This window comes from Bremia lactucae, linkage group LG18, assembly GCF_004359215.1.
Source record: "Bremia lactucae strain SF5 linkage group LG18, whole genome shotgun sequence".
Taxonomy (NCBI): Eukaryota; Oomycota; class Peronosporomycetes; order Peronosporales; family Peronosporaceae; genus Bremia; species Bremia lactucae.
The window spans coordinates 1,795,567-1,811,996 of NC_090627.1; the positions used below are offsets into that span (position 1 = coordinate 1,795,567).

The 16,430-nt window shown below is 44.1% G+C and overlaps 6 protein-coding genes across 6 annotated transcripts; 2 read left to right on the top strand and 4 right to left on the bottom strand.

The window, feature by feature from the left end:
- Positions 1 to 412, bottom strand: CCR75_000173 (uncharacterized protein; the record flags this gene model as incomplete). The annotated part of the gene is made up of 2 exons (XM_067958281.1): positions 1 to 199; positions 228 to 412. 2 exons carry the CDS (start codon positions 410 to 412, stop codon positions 1 to 3), a joined length of 384 nt encoding a protein of 127 aa, XP_067819754.1.
- Positions 413 to 569: 157 nt separating this feature from the next.
- On the top strand, positions 570 to 1,892 carry CCR75_000172 (uncharacterized protein). The gene is made up of 3 exons (XM_067958280.1): positions 570 to 1,105; positions 1,166 to 1,234; positions 1,312 to 1,892. The coding sequence occupies exons 1-3, from the start codon at positions 1,052 to 1,054 to the stop codon at positions 1,393 to 1,395; spliced, it is 207 nt and encodes a 68-aa protein (XP_067819738.1). The 5' UTR covers positions 570 to 1,051; the 3' UTR covers positions 1,396 to 1,892.
- Positions 1,893 to 1,896: 4 nt separating this feature from the next.
- CCR75_000171 (uncharacterized protein) lies at positions 1,897 to 2,124 on the bottom strand (the record flags this gene model as incomplete). Its single annotated transcript, XM_067958279.1, has 2 exons — positions 1,897 to 2,043; positions 2,077 to 2,124. 2 exons carry the CDS (start codon positions 2,122 to 2,124, stop codon positions 1,897 to 1,899), a joined length of 195 nt encoding a protein of 64 aa, XP_067819755.1.
- A 203-nt stretch (positions 2,125 to 2,327) lies between these two features.
- On the bottom strand, positions 2,328 to 2,865 carry CCR75_000170 (uncharacterized protein; the record flags this gene model as incomplete). Its single annotated transcript, XM_067958278.1, has 2 exons — positions 2,328 to 2,369; positions 2,404 to 2,865. The coding sequence occupies 2 exons, from the start codon at positions 2,863 to 2,865 to the stop codon at positions 2,328 to 2,330; spliced, it is 504 nt and encodes a 167-aa protein (XP_067819756.1).
- Positions 2,866 to 3,083: 218 nt separating this feature from the next.
- Positions 3,084 to 4,109, bottom strand: CCR75_000169 (uncharacterized protein; the record flags this gene model as incomplete). Its single annotated transcript, XM_067958277.1, is given in 5 exon segments — positions 3,084 to 3,148; positions 3,193 to 3,577; positions 3,597 to 3,730; positions 3,743 to 3,804; positions 3,835 to 4,109. The coding sequence occupies 5 exon segments, from the start codon at positions 4,107 to 4,109 to the stop codon at positions 3,084 to 3,086; spliced, it is 921 nt and encodes a 306-aa protein (XP_067819643.1).
- Positions 4,110 to 4,222: 113 nt separating this feature from the next.
- CCR75_000168 (uncharacterized protein) lies at positions 4,223 to 6,112 on the top strand (the record flags this gene model as incomplete). The annotated part of the gene is made up of 1 exon (XM_067958276.1): positions 4,223 to 6,112. One exon carries the CDS (start codon positions 4,223 to 4,225, stop codon positions 6,110 to 6,112), a length of 1,890 nt encoding a protein of 629 aa, XP_067819642.1.
- Positions 6,113 to 16,430: the final 10,318 nt, after the last annotated feature.

The following is a 16,430-nucleotide window of genomic DNA, read 5'->3' on the forward strand; positions in this document are numbered from 1 at the left end:
TCAAGCTGCATTTGCAATCGATTTCGTACGAGCTCTCCAGTTTACCACCAGGATGGCATTGGCACCACCATCTATCTCTCCAGCAATTAAAGACAATACTGTTGGGATGAGCACAGGTTGAAGCAGTGGAATGAAAGGAAGCACGTTATTACGAAGCGTGGACGATGTGGTAAAGATGATGGCTTTGTACACTCCCTGACTTTAGAATGGAGTAAGAAGCCTTAAACAAGCCACGCGTCGTCTCTCTCTGGACGGTTCGCTGGATGCAATGAAAGAAGCAGCGGGAGTGCGCTGGGAACACCTGCAGCCGCTGACAAGTAGTATCAAACAAATGACGAACTGCCACGCTTGTTATGCCTGAGACGGAGCCAGCGAGCACGAAGAGTCGAACATGCTTTGAGAAACTTGACATTAAGGACTTTTATTAGATTTAAAAGTAATTAATCACAAAAAATGCTCTTAGAAGCGTGAGGAAGCGTAAGAAAACTCGCCACAGGGCTTAAAAAAAGAACTTTGCCATTGCCTATACTCCATACGCGAATCTGAATGGTCTCGCACAGAAATCGAATTGAAGCGTTCGGCGACGTCATCACAGAAATGCTTGTGCACTGCACGACTAGCCTCGCCAATGGAGCATAGACCATGGGGAACAGGCTGCTTGTAATTGACACTCGGGGCTACGTCTGGGTCAATGTGCAACGAATTGTAATCACCTAAGAGGCGGTAGATTTACGCTTGTGAGGCGATGTCTGAAATTCATCGAAAATATTCGGCTGACGCATGGGAATCTGCACGCGAGGCGGAAGCTTGCGACTTTGTAGTGGCCATGGTGGCATTATCTTTGCCGCAAATCGAGCAATTTTTAGTCCCTGGTGAGTATAGTTGCCCGTATCCCTTCTCGATGCTCATAACGGGCAAATGCGCCGAGAATGAGTTGGCAGCCGAAGCTAAGGAGCTTCCGAAGTATATTTTGGACCAGTTGCGCATGTGAATTTAATTACATAGTCGACAATGTTTAAATGAATGATCTTTACTCATCCTTTATACTTGCATGTATGATCGTTCGGACGAGACGTCGCCAATTCTTCTTGCAGTTGGTGGCAAAGTACGTGGCAATACTATATAGCACAAGGAGATCGGTGTTCATGGATGCACATTGCTATAGACTCTCGACGTGACTTTAGGTGCCAAATTCTATGGCAAGGGCAAATCCTACCGCATGTTTGCGGCAACAGTACGGCAGACTCATTTCTGATTTCTGGAAATGAAGTGTATAAAACGCGATTGATCGGATTACTTTCGGTTTTGCAGGCCTGCACACGCACTTGGGTACGTGGCTCGCTCATATCATTCACGAGCAATTTGATAATGGAGATTGATATTTACCGACGGTAGGTGTGTTGAAATATAGGACATTCATGCGAGCGACACATTAGTGTGACTCCTTTACGACCTCAAGACCGACAGCAAGTGCTGCAAACGTGGCTTCGACTTGCTCCAAACTATCCGAGCGCTGTTTTCGTGGCTTGTTGCGCCGACTTCGCCAAGGTTTGTAGGAAGGAGTTAACAGCGGTTACGTTTAAATCAATTGAAATGTCAAATTAGCGACTATGAATGAAAGAATTATTATTGAATGGTAAAAACAGCGTAGACGCCTAAGCAAAGTAATGTCAAGTTATCACTCGTCGCAGCAAGACAGATGAGAATCTATAGGAATGTCAACTCTCGGACCTGCACACACAAGTAAAATTAGTGTAAGAAGACGTTTTCCAATTTCTTTTCGACTGATTGCACTTCCTTTTGGGTACTATTCGTAGAAAAACGTGTTGGTTTTCAGAGCTCTTTCAGCTTTTTCTCATTAAAGTCCGAGACGTCGTAGAACGATTGCCTTAGCACTTATTGGATTCGCTTATTGCCAGTAAATGTTGTCAGTAGTGCGTACATCAGTTTTGAGAGCGAGTCAAAGAGAGTATTGGGACACTTTATAGCAAGTGCTTCAATAAGACGATTGGTCCATATTTGGTTTCTATAGCATCCAGTACACTAGCGTTAATCGTTGAAGTAAATAAATCGAACTTGAACGCGCTTTCGTTCAGCAAAAAGATTAAGAATATACAATTGCATTCGTCAAGGGACGATCCTGATTGCCCATGCAGGCTAAGCTGAGTTAAAAAAGGAATGGAAATTCGGCAGTACAGAGGACTGCAGCAGGCCATAGGTGCAGAAAGCGGCAAGACAATTCAAGGAATGAACGCAGTACCTCTGGTGAAGCGATTAAAAAAATGAAGTGTGAAAAATTAATAAGGCCGATTGACTCAATGCACCCATTAAACCACAAAAAAACTCTCGACAATCTCAGCGCTTGCATCCTTCGCAAATACATCAACAGCTACAGAAGCACACTCGGGCGACAAACCGTCGCTGCTCAAACACTCGTACAATTGAAGTCGCAATGCCACCAAGCTCAGGTGCCATGTCCTGCATGAGAGTCTGCAAACACCATCCATACAGCACAAACAACGATGTAATCACTGCCTCATTGGCTTCAAATCGTTGTGTATGGGATTCAAGTGAGTTTAAATTAGCTTTACGATCCACAAAACGCATCACCTTCCCAAACACCTGTAGTTCGCTGCAAACAATACTAGCTACAGCCACATCATGGGCCCCTGTTTCTTCCAACGCTTGATCTAAACGGGTCAACGAGTCAGAAAGCACAGTCTTTATAATTATCAAGCAATGAGGCGAGACAGCCGCGCCGCGGACATGTCCCTCTTTAACATATAATCGATCCTCGATCGGCATCATTTCGTGGTTAAGCAAATCAAATTGCTGAACGCTAGCCACAAGGATGTTAGGATGCATTTCAGCAAGACAATTGGGGCAGCTTGTTAACACTTGCGTAAAACTCTTGGCAGCATTTAAACCACTTGCATCAAATCCGAGCGCATTCGTTGTAATACAGCTCCGATTACCAAGACCTTTTCATTGATCCAGGCACTAAACTGGCCCAGTAGCCGAGAGGCTGTCGCAATCACCAGTGTGTGCGTGTTTAATGTTGTTGACAAAACAGTTAATATCATTTAAAGCATCATGTTCTCAAGCTCTGGGGTGTGAGTAGAAAGCTTTTTCTTGATTTCATCAGCAGCTAAAGAAACAGCAAAATTGCAACTTCAATACTCTGTCAATCACTTGGTCGTGTCGTCACAAACAGAGAAAGTAAATGAGCAAGATATTGCTCTTTTAGAAGCGACAAAATCGATATGAAGACTTCCGTGACACCATGGAGGCCTTTTCGAAAAGCTCTGAGGTCGTCGAGCTCCAATGCATCCATTTCCTCTGCACTTCCTGATGGAAACTGGCATAGCTTCAGCATGACTTTAAAAAGCTGTACAAATGCATCATGTTGCAAAGAAACGAGCTCGCCCCGCGACAAGTCCATTTTGAACGACCATTCAGAACTCAAAGTGAGCGACCAATTTGCCAGCGTGGGATGAGAGCCCAGGTATAATATGAATTCACCTAGAGCTTGAGACTCCTGAGGATTCTCTTCCCCAACAAAATGCTGAAATGACATCTGTAAGCGCATAGCTCACTTCGTCTTCTTTGGCAGCAACTACATTTTGACAAGTATTTTGTGTCTTAAGCAGCTTTTTAGCTACAAAACACAAGGTCTCTTCTAAGTGAGCAGGAATCGGATATGAAGCGACTCCAATAAATTTTGTTAAGACTTAGCACATACGCGTATAGAAGGCTTCCAAAAGCATAGCTTTTCCTAAGCAAACAATGACGCAAGGGATAGACCTGCTCGTCCAACCCACTCATTTTAAGGACATTGAAGCTTTCCCATGAAGACTAGCCACGCGTGCATTCTGATTTATTTTAGTGAGCACGATTTTACCAATTAAAGCTACCATTTCTCCGCTCAGCGCATTAAGATGCATTTCCATTGCATCTTTATCAATAAAAGCATCGTCCACCTCCTTACATACAGAGCGAGAAAAGATCAGCAAAAACGCAAGTTTTCCAGCATCTCCAGAAATTGAGGAACTAGCCAGCAATTGCGACAGATGGGCAACTCGAACTCGTCGGAACCAAATAGCGGCCATTCTAAAGTGTTGGCATTTTTGTCGTGATGTAAAAAACATAATTTTGCGATTTTAAGGTCTAAAATCTTGGTTTTTGTAAATTGCAAATTGAATTCATCGCCACCACTAAAGCAATGGTCAAAGCGCGTTGGGGCTCGTTCATACTGATATGCAGTCTCGCTCTGCATGCATGCAACGAGGCTGTACGGGTGCGAGGGATGTCGGTATCCTACGCTGTCAATGAGTCAACAAAAGGGGAGGAATCAAGGAGCCACTTTGAGGAAAGGGCTCCAGGTGACATGAATTCAATTAGCGAGATACTCCAAACTGCTCTATCAAATATTCAAAGCGGTCTCAACGGTCAGCTCGTCAAAAATGAGATTGAGTTTGTCAACTTAATTAAAGATGCCTTGCATGATTGGGTGATGGGGACCAAAATATCCTTATTTGATGATTGGAGGGTGGGGACCAAAAATTCTGCCTCGAAAGCCGAAATCGAAGAGATGTACCAACAATCTGTGCAACTGTTTAATGCATTCAAAGCTCAATTCTCTGAATTTGATCGAGCTCGCATCATCGCTACGAGTTTGAATGTTCGAGCTGGTAGACTTGTTATTGATCAACACATAAAAGATATGTGGGAACTTTTGATGGAAGAATGGAAGGCGAAATCGCAAGAACAAGTGTACAATATGTTAAGGCTTGACGCGACACACTCCGACTTTTTGACGAGTTCGATGTTCCAGCTTTTTGTCAAGTTTCTTGATAAATACCATAATAAGAACTACAATATCCTGCGTGACAAGCTGATGGAGGCCTACGTGGATAATAGACAAATGTTGCTTGATCGTCTTAAAAACGTTAAGGGTATTGGTAAAACGTTGTTGGGCATGATACCACGTAAGTATTGGGACAGCCCTACTTTTTACCCGGCAATTTTGCAATTGGGGAGGTTTGAACTTGTTCACCTCTCGGTTAAGGAGCTTGTGCGATCTCCTTCTCTAGAAGCATGGTGTTTTCTAGCAGAAAGTAATGGGGAGAAACCGTATCGCATCTTGGTTGATAAGTTGCTTGTTGAGAGAGATAATTTAGAGTTCACGAAAGAGCTTGAAGCAGCATTGAAAGAAGAACCGTCTGGAAATTTATACGGGAAACTTAAGCAATTGGAAAATGCGCTATTTCAGCACTGGATGGATGTTGTAAAGTTTACACCAATTGAATTTGAAAAGTTTTTGCTGCTTGACACTGTCAAAGAAGACGCATTCTTCAGAACGCCGCTTAGTTGGATCTATCTGTCATACATTAATTATCGTGGTTTCAATGTGAAAAATACCATTCTGCAGAAGTTGGAAACAAAATATGGAGGGGTGCGTCAAGTGATAGATGTAGCAAAAGAGATTGATCCCCGAATTGCGTCGATGGTGATAACTATGTATTACAGACACTGGAAAAATTTAAAAAATGCGCTCATGGATCTCAATCTCATGGATCTAAATCTCACTTTAGGCGTGCTAAATGGTCGGTGGGTTGCACACTGGATAGAGTTTGTATTTGAATCCAAAAAGACCCAAGACCCCATAAATTACGTGATCAGCTTTGCTAAAAGAAAATACTCGGAGCAAGGAGCAGCGGTTTTGCTAATAAGTGCAATTGAAAAAGCGCCAACGATAATCGTCAAAGAGCTGGTGTTGAGTGTTTTTTTAGAGTACATGAAACAAACGCCCGCGAAAAACGTATTGGCAGGCTTAGGGCTCGACCAAGCTGGCGATAACCTTTTTAGTACCCGGAATATCATTTATTGGATCATAGGTACCAAGCCGTGGAATGAAGCAAGGCTTAAATTTGATCCGTTCAGGGACTTCTACACGGAAGACAAACTTTTGAAATTATCATCGAGCGCAAGCACTGCAGCTAATTCTGTCGCAGCTGTAAAATCCTTTGCTGATGAAATGATTCAATATTTGGAGGCTCTCAGCGTAGAGCCTCCAAACAAACGTCTGCGCACGTCAGCGCACACTCCGTGAAGAGCCAGCTTTTTTTTGGAGACCCTGAGCACGCTCGCGCCGTCCAAACATATGCTCGCTTCTGCATTTTCTACACTTTATGAAAGAATAAGAGTGTAATTAATTGCCTAAAATTAAATACACGTATTTTTCTTGCGAAGTTGGTGTACGATTTAAAGTGTCTCGAAAATTGACAAATGACTTAACTAAGCGCATTCGGCCATCAGCAGCCTCTATTTTGCTACCGTTCGGTGTTTTTGAGCTTCAATTTGCGCAGATCAATCCCTTTAGTCGGACGTAAGTCTTTTATTACAAGTACTTACACAGGAGGAAGGATTTTTGCAAGATTGAGGCCGACCAAAATGCCCAACATGGACGTCAATTCAAGCAAATCCAAGGTTTCATGAGCTATATTCATTCATTGTTCGTTAGAAAAGCTCGGAGGCAGTCGCAAATTTGCGGAAAAGACCTACGCTTCGTGAAATGTTGCGGCTTCCGAGTGATTGATTTCTCACAATACGCGGCAATTCGATGAAATTTCGACAGGTTCTTCAGCTCAATATTCACAATATTCTCACCAGGCGTATATTCTTTCACCGTAAGGCTTTCTTACTTTTCAACGCAATTACCATGAAAGTATGCTGTAGTGTCCGATTCCTGCAAATGCAAAAGTCGGAGCAGAGATCGTTCGCAAAAGGGCTTGGACTCATTGACGAGATTTCCAGCTAGCAGTCGGTACAATAAATACTTTAATCTATCCAAACACGCTATCACGGAGATCAATTGTGTGGATGTATAGGCAGTGGCCAATACATTTAAGCAGTCGGCACGAATTAATGCCAGCCACAAGGTTGAACATTCTCGGAAGGAACGCGGGCGAAGAGGAGAAGTGCACACACAAACGGCAAGAAAAAGTTTGGAAAATATCCAACAGACCGGCATATTGGTGCAAAATGCCTCGAATTGCTCCTTCCTATTCTCCAGGAGCTCACTTTCTTCACGACGACTCTTCTCTATAGCGCGGTGCTTAGCAACGCCACCTTAAAAAGGCACCCATCCCGGATCACAATGCAAGCTCTAATGCTTCGTGATAAATAGTGTAAGTTACAAAAAACTAAATTGTAAAAATATTCTAGAAGATTTTGAAAGCCGTGTTATATAGTGTAACGGGCTTAAGTTGCCCTAATGAAACACAGTCCCCGTTCAGTACACTTGGTGTACTTAAGGGGATTGTAGCGGAGCTACCTCGCTCCTAGAGTCAGAGGAAGACTTTCAGACTGAGCGAGTCACTTGGTTCTATTGAACTAACGGGTTTAACGACTCAAGGAGTCGTACAAGCTTTTAAAGCTTAAGGAATCCTAGTTCAAAAAATTTAGGGGCTCATAGGACCAAGTGGAAACTAGTGCCCAAGAGGATATACCTTAGAAAGGCTTCTATCTCTTTCACATTATTGCGCAAGCCTCAGGAAAGCACTTAACGCTTTAAGATCAAAACGGGAACTGCACTATATTTAATTATTTAAATCTAAAAACCCTACCCTAGCTAAATTTTAAAATAGATTTTGGCCGCCAAATTTATATCTGGCGGCGACCACATTTGCTGCCCATAATAAATGGGAATTAAGTAACTAACTAGTTTAAATTAGGTAAAAGGGTATTTTACCCATAAAGTCAATGAAACACAACAACGGTTCTCCGACCGATGTGTGCCCCATTACACCCTCCCCCACCAGACTGTTGACACTGAGTGACAACATTCGCTTCATTTCCTCTTTGAGGTTAAAACCTCAACAGCTAACCGTTCGGTTGTGTTTTTCATTCCTTTGTCTCATGACAATCAAGCGTGAGTCACAGACTCTTAGCACCTCCCTCGACGATGAGAGAATGGTGGCGATCTCCTTCGGCGTCCTCGCCGGGTCACCAGAGATCCAGATGGCCAAGCTATAACCCGCTATCACTTTGAGACGCTCGTCCGCACTAAGCGGAGTGAATCTATATTAACTATGAGCTTTAGCTTTCGCTATCTCGGCAGCTCGACGACGAGCTCTTTCCTCTATGAGGATTACCTGCTCTTTCTCTGCATCGAGGGATTTGTAATGATGTTGGATTCAGGGTCCCTTGTCCTGCTCAATGCAATTAAGACAATAGCGTCACCTCGTTCTGGGAACGAATTCGGGACCCGCCGACGTTCATCCGGAGGAGAAGGCGTGAGCGAACGACTCTCTTTCTCCTCCTCCTCTGATTAAGAGTGACTTTCAAAGTCCAATACCTTACGCCAAAGGTAATGACGTGAAGCCAGTATTTGACGCGTTTACGTGATCAATCCCGTGGGGCTTCGGTGACCTCCATGAGGAAAATTCCGAGCGTTTTGTTTTCAAACGAAACAAGGAGTGGAAACGAAGTCTCATTTGAGAACTGGGTCCACTGACTACACCAGATACTGGTATTGACCCTCACGACGACGTCGCTTTAAAAGTTTCTCCACATGAAACTGAAGGTTCCCCCGCGCATCAAGCAGCGCGGAAGGGGGCCGAAATTTCGGCGGAAGCATTTGATGCTCTACGGCACGAGGTGCAAATTCTTCGTGAGGTCCTTGCTCGGGTTGAGAGCTCATTTGAGGCGGTTCAGGACCGTCTTTCGACACTGGAGCATCAGCAGCCTCGCTTGGAGAGCCAGTTGAATATCCTGGTGAGGATGCAGCAATCTGCGGCACGACCGCCTGTCTCGGCGCAAGCGCCTTCAAGTCCACGTGGGAAGGGTCCGAATATGGCTTAAGTAAGCCAACGTAATACACTGGGTGTGTACGCAGCTTGCTAGAAGGTTGAGCGTATAAGTTAGGCCCTTCTTGGCCACGACCGTAAATGGTCCAATAAAGCGACAATACCGGAGTTACTGGCTAAAGCTTTCGGTAGAGAGAAAACAAAATCCATATTAATGGACTCCCAGCAACCCATGGGGACGGGAAGGCTTGCCAGTGGCGCAGCAGCATGCGCCGAGGGTTTAACCCGTTGGCAAGTTTCGCATGTCCGGACATATGTGCTGACCCATTTATAAAGTTTATGCCACCAATAACTCTGGCTTATAGAGCCGTAGGTCTTTTCTCTACCGAGATGACCACCAAAGACATTATTGTGTGCCTCATAGAGGATTCGGTACTTCAAATTCTTATCATGAGGAACAACGACGCGCGGAGGGTCCGCGATGTCTGTGCAATAAAGCAACAGGTCGTTATCTATAGAAAATCGACGTAACCTTGCACGCAAACGTGCCGCAATTTAATACCCGAATCAAAGTTCTTTAAAGCTCGTAGCAGAGCTACATACTGTACATACTTAGCGTAAGCCGAACGGATTAATTCAGGAATAGGCGACGAGATAGTCGTTAAATGAGAAAGCTCATAATCCGGCCTGCGTGATAACGCATTGGCCAAAGCATTCTGCTTGCCAGGCTTATACTTCACCTCGAAGTTATATTTGGCGAAAAAAGGATAGCCATCGGGACATTCTCTGTGGGGCGACTTAGTCGCCGTGCGTAATTACGCGTGATCTGTATATCACAGACGGCTTAGAGCCGAGCACATGAACTCTGAATTTGACGAAAGCATACTTCATAGCAAGTAACTCATTGTCATGAACTGGGTAGTTCTTTTCCGCAGCTTCAAGCCATCTAGACTCGAACGCAATAAAACGTTCATGCCCATCAATATCTGTAAGTAACAGAGCACTACCAATGGCAAAATCTGATGCATCACAGACGACACTGAAAGGCCAATTTGGGTTTGGCAGTGCCAGAATAAGGGCATGGATAAGGCTATTCTTTGCTGCTCGAAATGCATTATTTTCGGTGCTAGTCCAGTACCATTCTGTATCCTTTTTAAGGAGATTAGATAATGGCCTAGCCATATCAGCGTAATTTTCGCTATACTTGTGTAAATAATTGGCGAAACCCAACCACTTACGCAAATCCTATTGGTTTTTAGGAACCGGCCAATCTACTATGGTTTTTACCTTAGCGGGATCCGCTCTAAGGCCTAGCTTTCCAATGAAGCATCCTAAAAAAGGCTCTCCGTCTGCGCCAAAAATGTATTTAGATGCATTGGCATACAATTTATTTGTGCGCATACACTCGAGCACTGCTCGCAAGTGGTCTAAATGGTTGTCCATATCCGACCGACTCTGCTCCGCACGACTATGGACAAAACTTTCATCGAAATAAGTCTGTGCATAACCTCTATGAGGGCAAAACAGTTGCGTCACTAGACGATTAAATGTTGCCGGGGCGTTGGAAAGCCCTTGTGGCATAACCAGCCACTGCCATAACATGCCGCTTGGAGTGCTAACCGCTGTAAGCGGGATATCGCTAGCTCGCATGAGCAATTGGTAGTAACAATCGACTAAGTCCAATGCACTGTACATTGTACATCCCACGATATTGTTCCGAAGAACATCCTTTCTAGGCATGGGGTTTGTGCTGGTATAGTGACAGCATCAAGCTTATTTTAAGCATGTACAATGCGTCATTTACCATTTGACTTTTTGACACATAATGTCGGTGTTGAATGAGGAGATTTGCTCTCTCGTACCATTCGAGCCTCGTGCTTAGCACGGAAGAAATCGTCAATGACGTCACGCTGCTTCCTTGGTAAAGGCCATTGTCTTGTGACACAGTATTTGGTTCCCGGAACCAAGTCAATTTCATGACGATCTCCATAATCCGGAGGTAAAACAGATAGTGGATTATTACATACTACATCTTGAAATTCCGTAATCAAGGAATAAAAGGGATCCGCTGGATCTTTTAGGATCAATGGTTCATTTCGCGCAATAAGTGCAGCTTTTGTGTCATCCAGGACAGCTTCGTCTAGAAGTGACGATGAGTTTAACTTAATTGTTGGTCAAATGATCACCATTTCAGATAAGTCGCCAGCCTTTAAGGCTCGACCGCACTCATCAATAGCCTTTTCGTTAAGCTCTAAAAGAGCATGTAACGAAGGGATTGCCGCAAGGCTAACTTCTCCCTCAATGTTAGCGGTTACACCATTTACAAGCGTATGTAATCGCTCACTCGTATCCCTTGGTGAGGGTATACACGCTTCGTGTCCATCCTGTCTTGGAGTGGAGACAAATATGGGCCTCGTAGAGGCCGGGACATTCACGTCCCCGGGTTTTCCAGCCTGTATTGGTTTTTATACAACACATGGTGTCTAATTTGACATCCGATAAGGGGTTAGGTAACTCAACTTCCTTGTCCAGCAACCGATACGTGTCACTCCACGTACATTAGAAGGGTTTCACCCGAAATGCCCTGGCGAACCACCAAAAGTGTCACTATTGACACTCAGTATGGTGCCACCTCGGCCGACAAGAATCGGTGGACTAAGATGTGCCACTCCACGTATATCAGGTATAACAAACCCTTGATGACTGGGCCATAGGCTAACAATGCCTGCAGCATTAAGTTAATCGTTATTACATCGAGTGTCACTCGACGGAGTACGTGCCGTTCCACATATTTCTGCTGAGTCGGGTTCAGAATTGATGTTTTTAATTTAAGAGTTTATTAACTCAGACAGGCCAATGTCTAAAACACTGACATACTCATTCAATGATCCGCGCCAATAGTGCTTGTGTTGCCTGGCAAAGGTGGGTTCATGACTCTCCAAAATTTTGCTAGGAACATTGCGCGTGGCGCCTAATGTTATAGACTTTCAATCGATCCATGGCTCATGGTGTTCTAACCAGGCCATACGAAGAATGAGATCATATCTTGAATCCAAATCAAGGACGAGATAGCGTTCCATACTGTCAAAGTCCAGAAACGTTATACCTAAGTTCAATGGAACTTTGGGAACAGTGACACGAGTCCCAGTCGCTAAGCGAACAGTGATTGTATCGCTTTCATGCGCTTTAAGCGCCATAACGTATTGTTGACTTCAAGGGAAAGGCGTCGAGTATAATTGCAAGACGCTCCTGAGTCAATCAAAATTGACCACGGCTAATCAAAGCCCTTAACAGTCGCTTGAGCGACTATCAAGCCAGGCATGGAAGATCGTTACTATATAAATTGATACAGCTTGTTTTTTTCTCTATTCTAAAGACTTAGTATAGACCTTTAAGTGAAAGCCCTAAGCTTCATCGAAACCTTACCCTGTACTCTTGTATACGAGAAGTTTTGAGGCACCTTACCTACCCTGTTATCAGTGTAAGATTAACTAGAACTTATCAGTTGTAGTGAAAGGTGCCCCGTTACATCGCGGATACTTCCACTTTCTTTAAAGTTTGAGCGACTTCTTGCCTATTATAGAATTTGCCATCAACAATTCAGTGCATGCTTCTACAAAGCAACATTGCCTTTTGTAAGTGGCTTACGCCATTCACGTATACCTACCTTGTTTGAGAGTAAGTCTTATTCAAGGGGAGAGAATTCGCTCAACTAAAGAATAATCTAGCTCTTGCTCATCAGGCATTAGCCAGAAGGTCAATGCGAAGGATATTAATGTTGATTCAATCAGCATTGAAGTCGACAAACTCAGTTATAACAATAATGCTATTACTCTTTGATAACGATGCTGAAAGACTCAGATCGAAAAAAAATATTGACGAGAACGATAATACTCTCAATAATGAGGAGATTCATATTTTCGTAGTGCGAACCAGTCGCACTGAAAAAAAAAGAGTCAGCAGGTAATTTCATGCTGACAAGAGAAGCCAGTGATCCGTTTTTCGTACAGAATTCCATCGCTGATGCAGTGGACCGACAGAAACGTACCTCTGACGCAACTGAAGAGCAAATATACTTTCATTTTATATTAATGATCTAGTCCTACTGTCTACGGTAAGCTACCAAAACATGTAGTAACAATGGGGCAGAAATAAAGTACTACCCAGGTATATCGGCCCGTTTCGTGTACTACATCGCCAAGGCAATGTGTACACGATCGAGCTGCCTCGCAGTATGAATACCCACCCTACATTATATTTCGGGCGTCTCCGCCCGGGCCATCAGTACGAGGCTCCGTATTATACCGAAACGGACTTAAGCATCCGGCAAATGTCCCGAGCCAAAGCCTAATGACTCGGGTCAAAGACAGATTCATAAGAGCCAGAATACTCTTTTTAAAGAAGAGACCGTTTGACGAGTGTCACTAGTCGTACTGGACTTTTCTGCATTCGGCAGGTGATCACGCAACATGCGAATAGTTTTTCATTTTTCGGAAAAACACTCAACCGTCTCACTAAGTCGGACGACGGGATCGCACGTATCTCGCTCCCGTAATTAATGGATGACATTATCTAGTCACGATGTTGACTCGGTTTGCGAATGAGCGGCCCGATTTTTCGTCCCCATCACATCCATTGACGGATTCGATTGGTAGAGCGTTTTTTTAGTGAACTCTGAGCCACCGTGGTGTAAAAAGGGACTGAACGAGTTATCTCGTTCGATACGAGGGTATCTACCCTCGCATGATAATTGGGAACCTCGTCTTCAACTTATAATGAACGTCCCGAATCTCATAAGACGTTAGGACGTACTCGACGGAGGGTCCATCAAAGGACGAGCGCTTGCTGCGCTCATTCTCAATACTTTGTCATCTCGCGAGAGATGAGGGTTCTCCAAGAGGGTTGTTAAGGGAGTATGCCTCGTTAAGGGTATGTATGACCTGCACCATTAAAGGGCATGAGCATGAGTCCCCCATGAGAGGTAAGGTTATCCTACCTCTCTAGACAAACGGTGCAGCTTGTAGCGTGCACCGACCACGGTCTGTTTTTCGTACCTTGCCCGGAAATCGTCCTGTTTGTCAAGCCAGGCCTCGCGGCCTATATGTTTTGCACATTCTCTACAAACATTTTCCAAGCTTGGAACAAAGGAGTATAATTCTTTACCCGCTTACATGTGTACCACCGATACCGGAAAAATGCATTGATGGTATCCCATTTCGTCCTTAAGGAGCCTGGATGAGTTGAATAGCGGAATATGGTATCGATCGTTGGTCGTACCAGACCAACTAATTGAGTTTTCTTTGGAGGACAACCAAGGCCTCTTTTCAGGAGCGAACCGCAGCGCATTGCGGTCCCTCTCTCGTTGCTCGTGCTGACGTTAACACTACTTTTACTCTCGAGGTGATCCTAATAACACCACCGTCCCTAGTAATGCATACTGATATCACCAGAGTCATCATTGTTCATGGAGGCATCAATGGATGCCTTCGCACCCAAAAGGCTTTGTCGAAGTGTCAAGGAACTTCGTTATCACCTCCTTGGTCGTCACGTTAAAAATTGTAAGTTTAATGAACGTGGCCCCGATTGATCAAGTAGCCTGAACAGTTGCGACCGAGTCAGGCGATGACGCCGACTCATCCCAGTCACCTACAATGGGAGTTGACACTGCCACCTGCAATGAGACTAGCATATACCAGTCACCTTTAATTGGAGTAGGGGGTGACTTTTTATCCACAGTAGACGCGCATGGTAGACACGTCTACTGAAACTTCTGCATTTTCAGCACCTGCACGAGTCCGTACAGCTGCCAGCTTTTCGACTTGCAAGCTACGCGCACGGGTTTCAACAGCATGCGCAAACGAATAATGCAATAAAACTGGAGTTTTAAATAAGAAAGCAATATTGAAAAAGTTACAGGGGAAGACATAATAGTGTTTCTCTGTCACTCCATATCAGTCACTATTGTGACTGTTAATTAAGGGGGATGTAACGGGGTGTCCCGTTACATAGATAGTTTTTCCTATAAGAAGAATAACTTGTATTATATTCTATAATAGAAAATTAACAAAGAATACAAAATTATTATCTTTATTAATTTTGACTTTGACAGTTCCAACATTACTAAATATATTGTTTGACGCAATAACACATTAGTTCGATTAATTGGTTGAGCTAAGTTTTAAATCAACCCCGCCAATCGTCATAAGACACGAATGTGCGGTGCGCAAATAGGCGCCATAAATAATTTGTTATCAATATATTTAGTCAGTAGTAGATAGAAGATCGTTACGTAGGATCTTCATAAATTAATACAGTTTTATTCTTCATTTATTCTAAAAGCCTTGTAATGTGCTTCAGTAGCTGGGACTTCTAAGCTACTTAGAACCTTTCTCTGCACGTCGTGTACGTAAAGTGGTCGAGGCGCCCCACTTTCGCTGTAATCAGTGTAGGTTGACTAGTACTTTTATCAGTACTGATAAAGAATGATCCGTTACAGAAAGGTTCCTTCTCCCACGATAGCTCATGCACCGAACGCACTCGTCTAGCGCTCCCCTCCGTCGATGCTCATGCGAGAGATCATGAGCGAGTGCAGCAAATTCACCATTGTGAGCTCTTTGCCAGCTAAAAAAATCACTACTTGTGACGAAGACAGCGCCAACCTTGCAACTTACTTATAAACACAGTCATCTGCGTGGCCAGTAGAAGTCCTAACTTATCTTAAGATAAGTCTTCTTGCGTCCACGATGACCACTTCTTGGTGCACGGTGGCACTCATTCATGATTCGCAATCGCAAGTCATAATGTGTGGGGATGGCAGTGTAGTACAATAAATTTTTGCGTGTTGTATATCGATCTGTTGAGGATCGATACAATTTCGACAATTCTTTTAAGGGTTATTGGAATGGATATCTAAGGTAATCTATTAAACCTTTCGGAGCATTATCGTCTTGATAAGCTCTTCTTACGTCGTCGAGCAATGTTGACGGCGGAACACTTATTGATGCAACAGTGGCCTTGCTGCTTTCTGTCAATTTGCGCAGCCGGATCAAATCGGGCCGGCGGGAAAGGGTATCAGCGAAGACGTCACGTCATCCTGGTTTATACTCCACGAGAAGCTATACTCCGCGAAGAAAGATAACCATCTCGTCATTGTTTTTGAGAGGCGTGGACCGTGCGTAAAGGCGCATCGTCCATATACACAATGAATGGTCTATCTCCAAGAGATAAACCCTACATTTAGCCAGTGCGTATCTCATGGCAAGGAGCTCCCTGTCATGCACTGGATAGTTGTGTTCCGCTGGTTGAAGCTGACGCGATTGATTACATACAACGCGCTCTGCGCCGTCTGTATCATATTGCAATAACTTACAGCCGATTGCGAACTCGCTGGCGCCACAGACCTCATGAAATGGTTGGTCTTGCGGACCAAGACCGACCATTCCATGAGGTCTCTGCTGCCAGGATTGGCGATCGGATCAAGCTTTACTTAATTTATTCAAAGTAACGCTGACACTCAACGTTTCATGGCCTTTTTACATTTCTCTTCAACAAAGAATAAATATGTACTGTCATTTCGGCATAATTGCGTGCAGGTACGCCGCTAAGCCGAGGAACTTTATA

Coding starts and splice junctions, on each gene's coding strand:
- CCR75_000172 (XM_067958280.1), top strand. CDS start 1,052: ATGTATGATCGTTCGGACGAGACGTCGCCAATTCTTCTTGCAGTTGGT. Junction 1,106..1,165: donor TTCTTGCAGTTGGTGGCAAA/GTACGTGGCAAT, acceptor ACATTGCTATAG/ACTCTCGACGTGACTTTAGG. Junction 1,235..1,311: donor ACCGCATGTTTGCGGCAACA/GTACGGCAGACT, acceptor TCGGTTTTGCAG/GCCTGCACACGCACTTGGGT.